This window comes from Sipha flava, unplaced genomic scaffold (genome assembly GCF_003268045.1).
Source record: "Sipha flava isolate LNK unplaced genomic scaffold, YSA_version1 80_pilon_pilon, whole genome shotgun sequence".
Taxonomy (NCBI): Eukaryota; Metazoa; Arthropoda; class Insecta; order Hemiptera; family Aphididae; genus Sipha; species Sipha flava.
Genome location: NW_020273622.1, coordinates 1,012,635 through 1,032,508, shown reverse-complemented (window position 1 = coordinate 1,032,508; position 19,874 = coordinate 1,012,635). Strand labels below are relative to the sequence as shown.

General features: G+C 33.5%; 2 protein-coding genes and 1 non-coding gene across 4 annotated transcripts; 1 reads left to right on the top strand and 2 right to left on the bottom strand.

Moving 5' to 3' along the window:
• Positions 1–7,901: 7,901 nt before the first annotated feature.
• Positions 7,902–11,047, top strand: LOC112693048. The gene is made up of 3 exons (XM_025567933.1): positions 7,902–8,074; positions 8,790–8,897; positions 9,666–11,047. Exons 2-3 carry the CDS (start codon positions 8,814–8,816, stop codon positions 10,857–10,859), a joined length of 1,278 nt encoding a protein of 425 aa, XP_025423718.1. The 5' UTR covers positions 7,902–8,074; positions 8,790–8,813; the 3' UTR covers positions 10,860–11,047.
• Positions 11,048–11,222: 175 nt separating this feature from the next.
• On the bottom strand, positions 11,223–11,345 carry Trnal-caa. The gene is made up of 2 exons: positions 11,308–11,345; positions 11,223–11,268 (listed from the first exon to the last, which is right to left on the bottom strand). It is a non-coding gene; the product is annotated as a tRNA-Leu (tRNA).
• A 3,398-nt stretch (positions 11,346–14,743) lies between these two features.
• Positions 14,744–18,781, bottom strand: LOC112693078 (facilitated trehalose transporter Tret1-like). Of its 2 annotated transcripts, none has more exons than XM_025567976.1 (5): positions 18,434–18,781; positions 17,019–17,338; positions 15,823–16,038; positions 15,137–15,391; positions 14,744–14,987 (listed from the first exon to the last, which is right to left on the bottom strand). In XM_025567976.1, exons 1-5 carry the CDS (start codon positions 18,774–18,776, stop codon positions 14,790–14,792), a joined length of 1,332 nt encoding a protein of 443 aa, XP_025423761.1. In that variant the 5' UTR covers positions 18,777–18,781; the 3' UTR covers positions 14,744–14,789. The 2 variants fall into 2 exon arrangements, with proteins under 2 accessions (XP_025423761.1, XP_025423762.1); XM_025567977.1 differs by having other exon boundaries at positions 15,823–16,035.
• Between the last annotated feature and the right edge of the window lie 1,093 nt (positions 18,782–19,874).

Sequence of the window (19,874 nt, the reverse complement as noted above, 5' to 3'; positions counted from 1 at the left end):
GCATTTTCAGATATATAATAGTGTAATATGTAGTCAGTCAATTTTAAACATTTTTCTGGAATGATTGGAATGATTTTATAGACAAATACGTCACTTAACATTTCTGGAGGTAAAAATGTCAGACAAAAACAAATTCTAAGAAATAAACCTATTTCAGATTTATTTTTATATTCATTTGCCAATCAAATATTTTGTATTTTTTTTTTTTTTTTACCTACTTCATTTTCAAGCATTTTATGGTAACTGAACTTATTTTCTTCAATTATATAGAATTCTTTTTTTGCGCAAAATTTGAAGCTAAATATTTTCTCCATTTTAAATCGTTTAAATTAAAATATAATAATATTTTAATTCGACACCACGAACACTGTAGAACGGAAAGTGAACATGTACTGAGAAATATATAGTGCAAAATAACCTCTGTGTTATTCTGATCGATTATAATATACGATATACCTATCTATCAAATGAGCCTTCTGTTCTCTTGGTTTCTCAAAGCATTCAGTTTTATAAAAATAGCTCGGAAATGTTTTAGGCCTGTTTTAAATTTGGTCGAAAAGTGAATCAGCCGAAAAGGGAAGGGTACATTTTTGGTCGAAAACGGACTCTTCCGTCATGACTATTATAGCAGATAAGAAAAATAATATGGTCGAGTTGCGCCCCCAAGACGGGACGCAAGTTACCTATTGAATTTACTATCTAAAAAGTATATCTTTTCGGGGGACGCAAGTAGTATGCAGCCTAAAAATGTTTGACTATAGTTAAGTTTATTTGATTATTTCGTAAGATTTTTTACGCATGTTGTACAATTAATTTAAGTAATTTTCTTACAATAAAACCAGTAATATAATAAAGAATATTATCCTTAATAATACTGAATTGGTCAATCTCGCCAATAAAAAATAATATTGGAACCTCCATAATCTATACAAGACACTGAAACTGTTTAATAGTTGTAAAATTCAATATTCCAATTACAAAAATATTTGTTAAAATTTGTTTTAAATACTTAATTAATTTACCAAATTATACTTATAAACTGAAAATATATCAAACAAAATGTGGCGAAAAATAATTTTTTGTGCCAACCGAGAATATGGAGTCACCGTTTTTAAAGCTACACGTGATAACAGAAGTATCTTTATCCAGGGCCGAACTGAATCAGACATTTTTACTGGGAAAATAAAAGAAATTCCACCTTTAGATTTACCAAAGGTATAAAAATAACACTAAAAAAAAACGTATATTTTCATATAAAATGATTGTATGTTATTTTAAGAATTTGAACACTTAATATTATTATTAAACATCAAAAGACTGTTTATTTAATTTTACACTGTTTTTAATGCAATCGCATGAAGGAGAATGATATTTGACACATTTGTGTTGGTGTGAACAATCAGTGATATATGGTAGTTAACAAATCTTCGTTGGTTAAAAATATCACGATGAATGTAAATAGATAATTATCTATTATTATTTTTGCGTTATCAGTTTTTGTGAAGATGACATGTATAAATTATGCTAGTCAATTTTCATTTGATGATATTTATTTAATTTTAAATAAAAAATGTACCTGAATGTTTGAACCAGGTACAGAATATGGCGTATTGAAACATAAATATACAAGAGAACAAATTTCCTGATGTAAAGAAAAATTACTGACCTAGATGAAGCCATAAAAAAAATTAAAGATAGAACAATAACAATACGTGAAGTCGCTGGACAAAGAATAGCTAATAATAATAACCTAAGATAATCAGGGCTTCAATCGATGGAACTGCAAAACTGGTTGTGACACTAAAAAACGTGCTTGCAGTGTAGCAGAAATTTTGTGGAATTCAAAATATCTTGGTAACCAAAACTGTACAAATAAATAATTTATAATTTACACCTATTTTATTAATCTCAATTAACCTAAAATTTCATTCATCTAAGTAGGTACCTAAAATACAAAATGAAACACCCACCAACAATAAATCATTTTTAAATACTACCTATAGTAAAACAACCAATGTAATGTTTGAAATTTATCATCATTAAGTTATAATACATTTCTATATAGAGAAGTTTTTGAGTTATTGGCATTTTCTTAAATATTTAATAAGATTCCATGAAATTACATCCAATCAGTTTTGGTCATTTCATCTATGAACATATTCATTTTTACAGCTTGTTTATGCTTGCACGTATCATTTTTAATTACATAATCATGACGTGAACAAAAAAGAAATATGCATAAAATTAACACGCAATGCAAATAGTTTTACACAAACATAGTTCACGGTTTTTAATAAAGTATTCTTGTTGCACATTTTCATATGATGCATTCCAAGTTAATTGTGACATTTGTTTCGTTCTAGAACTGTTTATCTGAACAGTATAACTATGACGGCTATTAATATAATTTTTCTTAATGATTAAATTTTCCACCGTCACTTGGTTTTATTAGACCGAGTCCATACCAAACGCGTACCCGCGCGTAACATTACTGTAAAGTACACACTTGTGTAACACGCAACTGCAATACATAACTTGCAACTCGTTTTTGTAACATATTTTTGTAACAATACAGGGAACTTGTGACATATTTGTGTAACGAACCGGCGATCGGCGGACAGTCGGCAATTTGGCTGTATACTACTTGCGTCCCCCCAAAAGGTATATTTTACAGGTAGTAAATTCAACAAGTAACTTGCGTCCCGTCCATATTATTTTTCTTGCCTGCTATAAAAGTCATGACCGAGATGCGTCCATAAATATTATGTGTTACAATAATCATCCATGTGTAAATTGTGTATATGGTATAATATCTGCGACTATCAATAAATTATCAATAATATTATCAGCTATTATAGAGCTTCAGTGTAATAAAACGACGTACCATGACAATGTCTGGTTGTCGCCAATTTCCGAGCCGTATTTATAAAACTGAATGCTTTGAAAAACCAAGAGACCAGAGATTTCATTTGATAGATAGGTAAATCGTATACTATAATCGATCAGAATCACACAAAGTATTTTGCACAGTGCTATACTGTTTATATATAATTTATAAATAGTTTGAATAGTTTTACTTATTTAAATGTGAATAATTACTCATAATACTTATTTTATGCTATGCTTATGACTTATTTGTGCTGGGTAGCAACTTGGCTGTCTCAAAAGATACTCTTGGACGCAAATAGGCTATGACCTTTTTTTGAACCTTTTTTAGTGGGACGCAAATTACCTACTGATAATAATCTCGGACGCAAGTAGTATGCACCGGGCAATTTAGTGAAACATCAAAGGATGTTACACGAACATGTTGCAGCCAGTATGGACAGGTTTGCGAACCTATTACTAATAACTAACCAATTATTAATAATTTTTGTTATTCCAACTGGCAGTTGACGTTTGACACAGAAACAAGCTTGCATTTATTGTTTATTAAAATATTTTATTTCGAATATACAATGTTCGAGTGGTCAAACGAAATTATTTTAAAATGTATAGAAATGTACCTCGATAAAGAAATATTACGGAATCCTTCGCATTAAAATCATTTTAATAGTATATTAAAAAATGATGTTTGGATTTCCATTGCTGATCAATTATCAACGGGTACATCGATAACGGTGTCCCTGACGAATGTCGTAAAAAAATCTACTTCCACCACAATGCAATCTGTGAGCGAATACTCGAATTTGCCATCACTTACGCTTCCTTGGACTTTTCTTTAAAGCTAGGCAAATAAAGATATATACAGCTACCCGAGTAAATATGTTGACTATACTCTCAATTTCAAGGTACTAATTTTTTTTACATGGATACATATTTATTTTGTATGGAAACCACTATATTATGACTTGTAACATGTTGCAAGCTAATGGTGCAACATGCGAATGCAACAATGCAAACGAACACCGAACACCGTTACAGTAACATGTTACGCATGTTGCGTCTAATGTGGACGTACCTCAACAACGTAGCTGCAACAATTTTACCCTCTGCAATATTCTCGTTAGCACTGACGTACGTACCGCGCCTAGAAATATATGTTGTAACTCGATCATACGTTTTCCAATGTACGTCAGTGCAGTGGCGTAACCAGAACTTTTAATGCCCGTGGCAAAATAATCCAATCGGGCCCTTAGTTTTATAAATTTTGAAGAACGAGATATGAGGAATATCCTTCAAAAACTAACCACCTATACAATTCTACCCTTTAAGGTTACAAACAATAAAAAACATGTTTAGTGTAATATTATTTTTATAGTAAAATTTTACTAAACATTTTTTGGTTTAAAAAATATATACAAAGCAATACAAAATTTAAATATTCAAAATTTCTTGCTTTTGCTTCGGCAAACATATCGATTAAATCTTCAAAGTCAACTTCTCGGGCTGTTTCTTATTCGATTGAAATTAATGCCAGGCCACTTAAACGATCTTGTATCATTTTACTCTTTAAATATCTTTTAATAATTTTTAGTTTCCAAAATGACCGTTCCGCGCTTGCACATGTAACAGGAATTGTCAAAAATAATAAAAGAGTAGTACATACTTCTAGGAAACTGGCTGTTAAAGAATGATTTTTCACCATTAAAAGTTGAGCAAGATCTCTAGTTGAATTAAGTTGATTTATTTGATTTTTAAGAGTTGATCTTACAGCTAAAATTTCACTTGTAAATGTTTTTGATATGCCTTTATCATATTTGTTTACCAACTTTGTAGCTTCATTTAAAAGCTCTAAAGCTGTTGCTGATGTGAGAAAAGATGGTTGTAAACATGTGAAATTTAGCATTAATTCATGAAAACTTGAAAAACGTTTACTTATTTGATTTATTAATATATCCAACGTTCTATTAAAAATAGTTACACGAAATAAGCTTTCTGAACAAGTTAAACGCATATCAGTACATAGTTCATCGAAATATCTTTTTACTACTTTACGACGTTTGTTTTGAAACTCTGTAGAGATAGACAAACTTTTAGCAACTATACTTGCTTCTTCCAAGAGATCATTAAAATTACATCTATATTCTTTTAATTGATCATAACAGTTTTTTAATAAATTAGATGCATTATCTAAATCAAATGACTTTGACTGGAGAATTTTAGAAGTTAGGTTTATAATTTGTAAAATTTTACATTGAAAAACTAAAGTGCAAATAAAATTATGATTTTCAATTTGTTTTTTAATCCCATCTACTTCATTTCGCTCATCTAACTTAGAGTTACAAAGTATAACTTTTGTTAAAGCTTTTTGAATTTCAACAAATCTAATTTTAAGCGCAAAAACTGATTCATAACGACCAGCCCAAACGACACGTCATTGACTAATAACAAAATAAAATATAAATTAAAAGAACATCAAGTAACAACGACTAAACGACGGTCACTTTTTCCTAGAATAGTTCTAATCTGATCTAGTATCTAAATATAAATGTTACGTTCGGTTTCAAATACTACGTTTACATGCATCCATTAATTCGTATTAATTTGATTCGTATTGAATCAATTCGAATTAGGTCATAAGTATACATACTATAGTAATACCGTATTAGGATAATACACTTCCACCAAACCAGTTTACGTGGCAACGTTTACATGCACAGTTTAAACCGATTTACCTTAATATTCGAATTAATAATTTCATTTTTTCCCTCCAATTTATTCAGTGATATTCTATTGATAACAATTATGTGATAATATTATTATAATTTAATATTTATTATTAATAGTTATTAGTTAAAGACGTTAAAGTAAAAAATTTTTAGAACTTTGTTTTATTGTTTAATGTGTAGAATTTTGTAAAATTCTATGAAGTATGTCTTCTTCTAACTATTTACAATTGTTACAAATGATGGAATTACTACGAATGAATTTAAAACAACAAAATAAAAGACGTAACAAACTGAGACGCTTAGTTATAAAAAAGCGAAGGGACTTTTCAACTGTTTTAAATATGTCAGAGTTCCTATATTTTGAATGATCCAAATGACATAAAATATGTTTTTCTTTAAATATATCCAGCATACATAAAACGGTTGATTCGGGCCAGTTAGTGCGAGTTTTCTTAATTATTTGATTCATGATGTATACTGTATAGTAATAATATATTATAATAAGTACAGTACCTATATTAAGTAGTTTATAATTTAGTACTTACGAGTTCTTTAATTTGACTTGAATTTAAATTGACTGCCTACTTAATCCCTCACTAATTAATAAATATTATCACAGATACAGAATAATCAATAAATTAATGAAAATTATCATTTATTATAACCACGAAGATTATAACCAAGGTGGATCTATATATATAATCTATATATAGATCCACCTTGATTATAAATTTAATAATTGATAACGTGTATTATACCTTATCACAACAAATTACCGCAATCCTGATTCGGTTGTTGTAGTATCATCCGTTTATATGCATTTTGAACTCCCGTAGTTATTTCCAATGCGCATTTCAAATGTGAATTAACTAAACCGTTTTAGGTAAACCGAATTGGTATAAAACTGAATTAACAGTCGTTTACATGCATTTAACTCCAGGAGTTAACTAATTCGAATTGAGTTAAATCGGTTTTAACTGTGCATGTAACCGCGGTAAAAGACAAGCGATTGCGATACGTTTCATTGTTATTTCCATTTTACAAATAACAATATCATTAAATGTATAATAATATTAATATCGACAATGTCGACGGACTGGTAAATAAAATAATTTATAAACATAATCGTGATCAGTTATTAAATTTATTTTATTTTACAAAAATATACATATATTTTTAAACAGAATCGTATTTATAAATTTCACTATTATGATGATTTGTTTTTGAATGTACTATTTTTTTCTTGAAGGGCCCTCTAGAGTCGTGGGCCCGTGACCCATTGCCCGTCATGCCACCCTATCGTTACGCCACTGCGTCAGTGTGTTTGTGTTCAGAAAATGCAATTGTCTGTATTATTCATCAGTAATTTGTATTATGTCCGATCAAATCATCAAATCATGAAAAGAAGACGATAAATAGTTCATCTTCCCTTTTATTGTGTCTGTACTACTCGAAAATAAATTTAATAATTCAATCCATTCATATATTATTATTTTTTTTTTTTTTTTTTATTTCCTTTAAGAGCTGTTTGTCTTTTGGGTCCCGTAAAACTGGTTTTTCACGATAAATTTTTTTTTTATTATTTAAGAAAATAGAATACATTACATTATACATAAAAAAAAGTAACAAATTAAAAAATAGATTTGTAACAATTTATTATTATTTTTAATCCAACTCATTAAGCTGTGCTTGTGGCGATGTAGATAAGTTAAGGATAATTAGCTTGATTAAATTTAATTCATTCAATAACTCAATTAGTTAAAAAATTCTGTCTTGATCCCACTCATATTGTAAATTACAGCTCATATTTTCTCTTTATTTTATATAATTATTATAATAATAGACTAATAACAATTATATTCAAACACGATTATAATAATAATGTAAAGGAAAGAATACTATTATTGAATTTATTATTTATTAGTATCAGTTACATCAAAGTAATTGACATAAAATTCTTATAATGTCAACGTTTTTGTAAATACTATTCCTAAATATTTTTGATAATATTTAAGATGTAACCATTAGATTTACATAGTCAATACCATTATAAGTTGTATTATATTATATTTTATTGTCTTGTCGTACACTTAATATGTTTTTATTATTTTATATATCGAATTAAATTAAATTGTATCTTATTGATCATTAAAACATTATTATTTAGATAAACATAAATATTATAAATATTGTTTGGTTGATTACTCTGAATTTAAATCACAATATAAAAAAAAAAAATTAGGTATCGATTATTAAATGTATTATTTGTGAAACAGTCGCCGTCTACAAGTAGTCCTAAGCAGTTTATAATTGAAGCATCAAATAATATATCACAATATTTAATGTAGTAATAAATGTCTGTTCATCTACATTGCATTTTTTCAAAGATAAATATATTTTTTAAAGTTGTACTCAATTTGTCGAATCTAGAATAGTTGTCTACATCAAAAAGTCACTATAAGGTATTTAAATTAATTTAAAATTCAATAAATAATGAAAGTATACAATTTAAATGCGTTTTGCTCCTCACAGATTAATATTTTTTAATTTCTCAATTTATGGTACTAATGATATTGATGCCAAAAAAACATATTTCGTATATTTGACAATTATTAATTATCTATATAGGTACTTACAATCAGGTACGTACACAACAATATATTTTGAGGAGGTTATAAGTTGTATATTTTCATACTTATATGTATAATATAATCTACCAATCAATTTTACTCTATAAAATATATTTTATAATTTTCCTGAATTCGTGGAGGGTTTTGCACCCTTAACCCTTCCCCTTTTATACGAGTCTGTTTAAAATTATAAAATTAAAAAAATCGATTAATTTTTGTTGCTCGACCACGTTCTTTTTTAGTTAATTATGAAAAAATTACGAATAACCCTTTCACACTGTAGTTTTTTATGAGTAAAAACGCTTTGAAGAGAATAAATGAAATTTGGAGGTTGGCTAGTCTACGGCTCTAATTGTACTAACGGTGGTGATGGTGGTAAGATTCGTGCTCCCCAAAATGGCCTAAATTAATAGTAAATCCTAAATAAATAAATATACATAATTTGATGTTTTTCCCCGCAGCGTGGAAAATATCAAGTATCTACTCGTATGTCCAAGGAATTTTCCTAACAGATAACTAATAATTCTCGTATTTTTATCCAATTTAGAGCTGTTTACAGATCGGAGACAGTATGGAATCACTCAGAAGACCAAAACAATGTGAACATTTCTGGTACTATTTCTTCATCAACGGACTTTTACTCATCGTACCAGTAGTGAGTAAAACGACGCTGTGTTTTCCGTAACGATCACGATCGAATTGTACTTTACCCAGGATTATCCTTATGATTTTTAGGGCCTGGGGCAAATTAATTCGGGAAGCCCTCGATTATCACAATGATATACGAGTATTATAAAAAAATAAAAAAATAAATACATTCCAAGTTTACAAAATGTTGGTAAATATAGTTTTCTAAACCTCAACCAATCAAGGTCATATAAATGCATACGAACAATGAATTAAATTTTTAATAACTTTCCAAAAATGCATGATCACGTTTAATTAAAATTAAATTTATTCCTAGATAATTTATAAACAGGCATAGAAAATAAGAACTTGGATTTTGTGGCATCGATACTTGCGATAACGAATTTCTACATAAATTTGGATACAATTATGTCATTATTCACGTTCCGGTAGTTACCACGATGAATTGCAGTTATAACTATTTATAAATTACAATAATTGAAAATGTAGTTTATATCATTGCGCTTAATAAATAATTTTGAGCTATTTTTATTTAATTTATTTTATTAATACTTCGTAAAGAAAAACAGTTTAGAAATAATATCAATGGGTAACTCTAACGGGTACCGGCGAGTATATCTGATCAATCTTCCTTTTAACGGGGTCCCCTTTAAATTTTCCCGGACCGGAGCCCAGAGCGAAACGGTCCCGTTGCCCTTCCCCGGCCCCGACGACAACACCCGTTTTATTACTTTAGCACGTTTTCACCGCAAACGTGTGTCGATTTTTCACGCAGACGATCGTGTGCTTACTGATATCGCACGGCAACTGGTTACGAACCGTGTCCCCGGACCCGAGTCTCCGAAAAGGCGAACCGACGGTGGTCGATCCGTACGCGGAGGTGCTATACTTCGAGCCCGCGAGCGGTCCGTTCGCGGGTAGAACGAATATGACGATCGTTCTGAGCTACCATCCGATGATGCGGCTGGCGCATGCGACCGTGACCGTGGCCGGACGCGGATGCTCGCAACAAGCGGTGTCCAAGCGCAGAGGCCTCGTCAGTGGTGTGACGACGATAACGTGCACCGTGGCGCCGTGGACGCGTGGCGACGGGGACGATCAACCGGTGGGCCCGGTCCGGGTCACGTTCGACACTCCGGTCGGGACGAAGCTCACGGTCACGTCGTCGGCGAAAACGTTCCAGTTCGTCGAAGACGCCGCCGCCGCGACGGACCGCAACCGCACCGCCGCGGAGCACGTGCCCACGTTGCGCTACGGCTCGACGCAACGGTTCCAGGGCATCGCGTCCGGCGGCAACGCGATTCCGGTGCGCGGCCAACACCTGTCGCGCTTGACGAACGTCACGGTGCACGTGAACCAAAGCGACGGGACCCCGCGACGCGCCGGTTGCGTGGTGCTGGACGACGCGCACATGGTCTGCCGATCGCCCGCGGTCCACGGCCCCGGGCCCACGTTGAGCTTCGATGTCCTGGCCGTGGACTCCGAGACCGGATGCGCTCTAAACTTGTCACCGACGCCCGACGCTCGCATCTACTTCCTGTACCCGGACCCGGTGCTCGTGGACTTCGAGACGTTCGGCGACCGTCCCGCGGTGGCCATCAACGGTCGCGACCTGTACCGCGGCTACGGGATCGACGACGTCCACGTGCGGTTCCGGGACCACGGGGGCCACTGCAACGTGACGTCCTTGGCTACCGACCGGATCGTGTGCCGTTCCACGTGGCTCGGTGGTCTGGCCGGGCTGCGCGACATCGTGGTGTCCGTGGGCGTGACGTTCGAGCGCGACGTGACCAGGAGGAGTGTGCCACCGCCGCGTTCCTTGTTCAACCTCGAGGTCGTCATCGTCGCCGTTACCGGGTCGTTTGTGTTCTTGTGCACCGTGTCCCTCCTGATCATCGCTTGTCGTTCCAGGACCAACGAACAATTCGAGTACAGCCGCATGGACCGCTCCGCGACAAGCGCACCCTGAGTCTTTTTTTTGGATAATTGTGATTTCATACGTTATAGCATTGTATTTCACGTACGTATGTTGTTAAAAATGTGTCACTGATAATACATACGTAATTGAACGTTTGATACTTACATACTCAAATTAAAAAGTTTTGAAATCATTGGAGTAAAATTAGTAATTTTATTATACAAATAACAGATAAGAGTGTTGACCTATATTATTTGTATATTGACAAATAAAACTTATAAAAAAATTAAACCAATAATGTGTATGTATTAATAACCAACATTTTTTTACAATCATTTTCGTAATGCGTCAATAAAGTATGATTATTATTATTATTTATTAATATTATTTACTGAATAAAAATCGCAATAAGTTTGTCAGAAGTGGGATTCGAACCCACGCCCTCAGATGAGGACCAGAAAGCTCTTTTGATCAGTCTACATAGTAGACCAAGGTTCACCTTGAGTCTGGCGCCTTAGACCGCTCGGCCATCCTGACTTATGAATATTTTAACTTAATTTGTAGTGTCATATTATCTGCCATCATTTTTATTAGATTTTTATACTTAAATTTTTGGCACTCATTAATAGTTTTAATTTTTTATTTTACTCGATCATTCTGGTTATTTGTACAGATAATATAAAACAATTTAGAACAATTTGTGATTCATAATTTTTTCATTTTTATTTAAATAGAATAGTATTAGAATTATATAATATAACTATATAATAGAATTACTTATGAGAATTCTAAGACTTTTAGTATATCATTTTTTATTTTATCAAACAATTAATAATGTCAATAAAATATTTGTCATAATATTTAGTTATAATATACCCAATAGTTGTAGTTTATAATTTAAATTAAATGGATATAAAACTATAGGTTCTAGGTTACTTTGTACGGTTGAACATTAAAAATGCGAAACGCGGACTCTTTGTACGGCTGGATAAAAAATTACGTTTCAGAACGCGGACACTCTGTACGGTAGTACCCTACCGTACAAAGTGTCCGCGTTTTGAAATGTTCTTTTTTACCCTACCGTACAAAGTGACCGTTTACCAAAACTACTAACTCTTTAGGTATATTTAATGATTGTGATGGTAATCTTACAATCTTGATTAGAGAATATCTAAATATTTTACATATTGAAAAACAGATATTATTAAACTGTAATTTTATTAGTATTAAAACTAATATAAATTATTTGACGTTTTGCTAGTTTATATATATATAGATCATCAGATTAGAACCTAGATTTATTTATAAAAGTTTGAGACCAATTCTTGTCTCAAAAAAAAAAAAAAAATGTTTAAATGTAATCATTATTGACGGTAATATTAATATAGATATAATGAAAAATTCAATTATGAGCCATACCTATCTAAATATTTTGGCTCATAATGAATATTTACCATGTATTAATAATTTTACCAGAATTATAAAACAGTCTAAAACTTGCATTGATTATATATTTATTAAAAAGTTTGATCCAAATTAAGTAAATTCTAATATATCAAGATGTGATATTAACGATCATTATGCAACAATTAGGACTCCATCGAATATAAATATTAAAATGTAAACGCCTTTAAATAATACTAAAATAAATAAGATTAATATTAATCATTTAGATCTATTAATTAAAACAGAAAACTGGTATCAATGTTTAGACTTTGAGGACGTCTATACTATGGTTAACGTTTTTTAATTCTTAATTAAAAGAACTTATTAACTATTCATTTATATCTAATTGGAAGTATAATCCAAAAAAAAAAAAAAAAATAATGTTAAAACCAAAAAATGGATAAAATATGGAATTACAACTTCAATTAGAAATAGGGAAAAATTATTCTCAAAACTAAGACCTAGACTAGTGGTCTTCAACCGGTGGGTCACAATAAGTCTTTGTTTAATATTTAAAAAATCCATATGCATATATATATATATACTATATTATGTATGTCATATGATATCGGATAAATATGTTTTCGAATAAACCCGAAACCCTATTATTTTTATTTTTCTATCCCCTCGTATTTTACTCGTATATTGTCCTAATATTTTTATAAAATAAATTTTCATAAATTATAAATTATTACGTACACAATATCTTAAATATACCATTATGTTACTCCATCACATTATGTGCTTATAATAGTAGCTGTAATAAAGTATTTTATTTTTTGAAATTGTAAATTACGAATGTTATTTTTACAGCTTGCAATAATAAAGTAGTGCCATTGAATCGAAACGTCGATGCGCCGTATTTATGATGAATACGTATCGTAATAGTCGTATGCGTCAATAATGTTACATAAACGAAAATCGCACGGCTCGAGTAGCAAAATAGATTGAACAGTAGTACCATTGATTATATAATAGATCAATTCTATAATCAATGGTAGTACCTTTTTATACTCCAGAGAAAAGCATTTTATCTCGAATTCGTACTATGGAATTGGTATAAGTAAAAATCAAAACGCACATGCACCATCGCCTGGTGCAACATTGTTTTTCATTTATTTTTTGAGTTTCATTGCAATGAATTTGTTGTTGTTTACCCTATATTTTCGACGCTTTTATGTGGCCAAAACACAACCGATGAGTTTGTTGTGTTCCATACGACGTGTGAAAATAACCATTACGAATTTTCATCTCGATTATATATTTATAAAAAACTATATTAATACCCGAAGAATTGCTTGTCCCTCAAATGTTTGGTTAGCGCGTCATCTCGCCGGGTATAAATCCAGTCCCGCGTACGACTATACCACTTGAGAGATAACACGGTCTTTAGGAAATATTTGGTACCGAGTTTTAACCCCGACTTCCTGTATTTAAATATACGATAAATGATTTTGTAGTTCACTTTAGGTAATTATTGGACGGACGTCCAATATTACGTTGCTTTCAACAAATAATTTCCTAATTGTTTGGAGTCGCGCTGCGTATGCCTTATGTATACGGTTATACAATATGAATAATTAATAATTATTTAAATAATTTCAGAATTAGACCCACCAACTTTTTTTTTTTTGTGATGACACATTGTGTTCGTTGTTATATTGGTCGTGGTATTAATAGAATAATAGTAAAATTATTCTATTCAGATTCGTGGGTTTATCATTAATTGCATTAATTTTATTAAATGTCAGACTTTCATCACTATAAAATACATAGATAGCACTTAAATAAATGCGTTGACTCTAGTTTTTTAAGTTTTTTTTTTTTTTTAATGTGGTTGACATACTTTGGAAAATAATGCTATTCATTTATATTAATCCATTTTATTTTTAGTTGCTATTCAATCGTTTAGCACTTATTTGATGACCGTAGAAAATCTATAAACATTTCTATATGACTAAATATATGGATAAGAAACTATTAATATTAATTTAACTGTTAAAAAATAAAAATAAATTAAACGATTAGAATAATCTTATAAAAAATATTTACTATATAAAACAAGCAAGTATAAATCATTTTTATCTGAGTTATCGTTCGCAATTATTAAGAGACAACTCTTAAGTTGTTTAATAATCAAAACGATTATATCATATACGTCATTACGTTTATAGCTGACGAAACAATAGTTTCGAGTAAAAAAGAACAACAATAATTTCCTTTGTCTAGACATGCCGTATTTGCTACGGAAAAGTGTTTTTTGTGGAAGCGGGTTAATTTTTATATGAAAAATAATACAAGTTTCATAACTTGCCGAAGAATAATAAATCAATATCATACTCGTACGTTCACATTTTAACAAATCACGTATTATTCCAACGCGATTACAATAAAAAAAAAAAAAAAAATACTTTTGATTGTTTAACATTTATGTAATTAAAAAAAAAGTTTTAACACAATTATAATACAATAATATACAAAACATTCAAGGATCAATAGTCATTTTTAAACCCCGTAATCTGGTATCCGTATGAATCATATCTTTAGACTTCCAACATGCATTTTCGGCGTAAAGAATTCAAAAAATAGAGCTAATAATAAGCCCAACGCATAAATAGAAATTAAGAAATTGTCGACTTTTACAGCATTGAAAACACCATCTCGTACGTACAAGATGAAATACACCGACATCCAGTGGGCAGCAGTGGTTATACTCATCCCGTATGGTCTGACCTTAACAAAGTACATACAGATTCGTTGTAGTAATATAATTATTGTTTTTAGAGCGATCGATTAAAATATACACGTGAACGCATCAATGGAACATTATTATGTAAATACTACCTAAATAGTATTTTACATCAGTCGTCGCATATACATACTTGAATCGAGAATATCTCGCTCGTTACAACCCAAGCCATAGGGCTTAATCCTATTGAATAAGCACAAATGTAAATGCCGATCAAACACAAGGGTAACCAATCGAGGGAATCAGGAATGTCGATTTTCAGTTTCATTAAAACGAAACAAACAACCAAACCACCGGAACTAACGCTCATCAGCATTACCGAAAATATTAATAACAATTTGCGACCCACTTTATCAATGATGGTCATCGCAATAATCGCCATAATGACCTATAAAATAAAATAAAATTTTAATTGAACAAATGTGTAAACATTGCATAATATTAAACAATAAAAAGTAATGTAGTACTTATGTGACAGTAGCAAAACAAAAAGAAAAATAAATAAAATAAAAAAATTGTATCAATTACGAGCAGTGAGATTAGATTAAGACATTAATAACGAGCAAAAATGTTTTATTTAAAAAATTTTTCGAATTGAACTCGTTTCAAATTTTGATTAAATGAATAAATTTTAAAAATTAGTAGGTAACGTTTATTATTAATAATCGAAAAACAGTTTAATGAATTTGATTGAGACGATAAGTCTTTTATTTGTATAGGGATCAGGAGTAGGAGATGGAAAATATATTGAAATCGTCTTCACGGCTGTTAACCGTAAGATTAAAAATGTTCGGAAAAAATAAAAATTAAACGGAATACCTGAATAACATCGATTGACAGTGACGACCGTAGCGTCTGTAAACGTACACAACTACCCGTCATCTCGAGTACACGGCTCATGAAAGGTACCGAAATGTTAATGCCGCAGACTTGATTGACGAACATGTACCCGATGCCAGTCAACAGAGCTTTGCGATTTTTGCCGTCGGAAAGAATTCCTGGTGCGCAGAACGGGTTCCACGGAAGTCGTATCTGCTGTTAATTTACACAAACCGTAACACAACTATATAATATATTATGTAGTATTGTTATCGTGAGCATAAAACGTTTCCGTTAAAACCATGACTTTTCCTTTACCGCCAACCCAAGTAAGTTTCCCGCAAATCAATTTCTATACCACTAACGAGACATAAATCCATAATTTATGGGCCATTAGTCGGTGTGTCCTAGGTGAACCCGATTTTGCGAGCGGGCGGGCAGTTGACGCGAGTGAGCGATTTATAGGCGTGCGCTACGTGTCCAGAAAATAACGCTAGTCACCCGCGTCTGAAACAAAAATATTTGATAATATTGTTATCGCCCGCCCGCCTGTTCATCATCTAAATAGGACATTCCAAGTATAAAATCTATTTTGAATTTTATCGCGTCGCCCACCCGCACGTCCGCTCGTAAAATCGCGTTCACCTAGGACACACCGTAAGTCCTGTTGTAAGATACCGCTGGTAAATATAATAACATAAATATATAACGACAGTTTTCAACTGTCGATCATCGATCAACCAACTGTTGGACCTACTACGGCGCGAATGACAACGAATTTCAAAAACAACGTGCGATCGTACGCGGAGACGAGCGCGACGGCCAATCGATCGAAAACGCAACCGTCGACGAGTAATGATTCGGGAACGGACGGTTTATCGGAACAGTGTAGCGGAAACCGAATCGTAAGTGGATTCGGTACCACGTGAAAACGGGACCGGTAAACTTTTGGTGGCAACGGTCGTCGTACGTGTCGACATCTTCTGTTCGCGACCGAAGGCGTTTCGACATCTCCGAGCCCGGGGGTTAACTTTATTCTCTAACAGGCCGACCTTATTCTCTTAGACCCGCAGCGGAAATCGAAACAGTCGACGAAACCGCCACCCGCAGTATCCGCACTGTCCAGTGCGCCCAGTCTTTCCCCCGCGGGTTATTACGCGCGCGCTCGCGCGATAAAAAATATTGTTTTTGAACACCTGTTCGGACACCGACGACCGTTTCGTAGGGCCGCCGTCGAATCGCTCTCGTCTCAGCATGGTGTAGGACACGCGGCCGTCGTCCGGGTCGTCCCAGCAAGTGCCGCCCAACAGGTAGTGCGGCGACTCCGGTATCAGGCACGAGGCGAACGCGTGCGCCGTGGCCCAGCAGCCGCAGAAGCACGCGAACAACGGCACGTACTGCGCGACGTTGCCGAACACGTGGGACCGTAACGGCGCTTCGTATTCCGCCGACCCGATCGCTCGCCCGCACGACGCGCCGACCGCGACGAACACCGGCAACAACAGCATCAGCTTATCTGCGAAAACCGTGTATCCGTTCAGCGCGCGGCACACCGGCGCGAGAATTGCGCCGTACCATAACATAACATAACACCATAACGTACCATAACGTAACATAACATAACTACCGTACCACGATGAACGAATAAACCGTGGAATAGAAAATAAACCACGATCACGCGGTCGTAGGCGCGACTACGGCGAGGAGGGGGGGAGCGAAAGAGGGCCTTTAGCACATACGAGTTCCAGTTTAGCACCCATGGGGGTTTGTTTTTTTCCGATCCATAATCATCAGGTACAGTGAAACGCTATCGATTTTATTCGTAGCGATTCCAGCACATCCCTCCCCCGGTGTTCGAGCTCTATGTTGTGCCCATGGTCGCCGCTCGGTGCACTCGCGCTTACTCGTTCGCCTGCGCTCTGGACTCGAAACGGACTGATTCGCGAGTGCACCGCACCGACGGTGGAGAAAAAATTCGTCCACTGTAGTACCGGTACACCGGTCAACCCGCGGTCGTTTCGTCAACAGTCGGTTAACATCGAGATGGATTCGTGACAACGACTAATCAGGTGTTACGGCCACGTCGTTTTAGCGCCCGTTCGCGCGTCAAATGCTCAGCGAAGAAAAATTACTCTCTTCGTCGGCGGTGAACACTAATTTTCGTATTTTTCCATTCGACCTATTGTTTCATCGTTTCCATTTTAACCCGAACGTCATGTTATCATGATACGTACACGTACACGCAGATTTATCATACGAGCATAAAAACTTTTTTTTTTTTAAACGAAAATCTGAAAACAATGAATTCTTTTTCTCGGGTCTTTCGTCTTGATGACCCGTTAAGTTAATGGACTCGAATTCGGGTCTGATCCCAAAGCTAATCGGATAAGCGACGACTGCTCTTGTCTTAAGGTTATTAGACAAAAAAGTCACTGTAGGATTCCGCGACGATTGATATATTCGTCTCGTGTTGAAAAAAGAACCTTTTCCCATCCCCTTCGGCCCGTAAAACACACCACTACGTTACATACAGGGAAAGGGTCGTCGTGTGCATAGTTTGTTCGTCATTTGAACGTGATACGATAAATCCTCCTGAAACTGCGTTACATACTTTTCAGTTTATGGTGCGACATCTCGCAGACGTAGATCGGTATAATCGCACTCAAGGCGCCCACGGCAATGCCCATAAACATTCTGTTCCACATCGCCAGCCGCGACGCTTGACCGGGCCAAACGTGAATCGCCAAAGTGTACGTAAGAAGTACATCGTAAAGCGCCATGCTGGAGCGTCGGCCGATCAGTTGCAATGATACGCCGGCGATTAAAGCCCCGTAAACAACTCCGAGGCCGAAGAAGTCCTGGAGGTGCAAGGTGACTTCGATTCCCGTAAACGGCAATGTGAACGTTGTCGTCGACTTTTCGGGCAGCTTTTCGCCACCCGGCGACAACCACATTTCAGCAGGTAACAGGCCGACGGTAACTGCTCCCATTGTCGCTGGAAACACAGCGCACAAAGTATGTAAATACTCCTGTAGTACATTGCCAACATAATAAAGATATTCTACTCGGATGCACAGTATAATTAAATTATGCGATCTACCGACTTTCAATTATAGGTATTCAATAGGTATTTTATCCACAGAAATATCAAAAAATAACTAAATTTAAAAACTAGAACACTGAGAGAAGTCAAAAAATTGGCAGCAGCAATTGAAATAGCTTACGTTCCGATTTAATGTTGCGTAAAATGGTTCGTAAAAAAAACCAATCTAATTTTCACTTTGTTCAGTGATTCAAATCTATAATAATATATAAAATAAAGTGTACCAACCTATTAAAGACGGAAATATTTTTCTGATCAGATTCATAGTGATTGTGTTTATGTAGAACTGCAATACATTGAATTTCAATTTATCATGAAAATATAATAATAACTGAAAAATATTACTATGTTTGTTATTTTCTAAGATACAATGTAAATATGTAACACATGTAATATATATATATATGTTTATATTGCAATCAATCAATACATAAAATAATATACAAAGTGTTTTTGAAATAAATGAGGTCAGTAGAGTATGTGTACTCCATGTGATGGCCCAATGAAGAATTTTTTGAAATTATTTTTCTATCTTTTAAATTTTGGTTTATTCAAATTATTTGAAAATTGTAGTGAATGAAAAATAAACATTAAAAAAAAAAAAAAAAATTATCTTATGTCCATCACAGTGATTTCATATACACTAGTGAACTTATCCATTTCCGAAACACATTGTATAATTAATTATAAATCTGAAATATTCTATTTGAGTTCTAATACATAAGATTCGCAAGCTCTTTTGAAATGTTAATTGTAAGCACGGTATTTATTTTATCATTCTTAATTAATTAAATTAATTATTAATTATTTTAATTATTTAATTGTGGTTGTAATTATTTTAATTGTTCTATATTTTTTTATTAATAACGTTTATAATATTTTACTACTAAGTAACATAAATATTAACTTCGAGCTGCTGTAATCTTTAACTTATCTTAAAGTGTTGTTT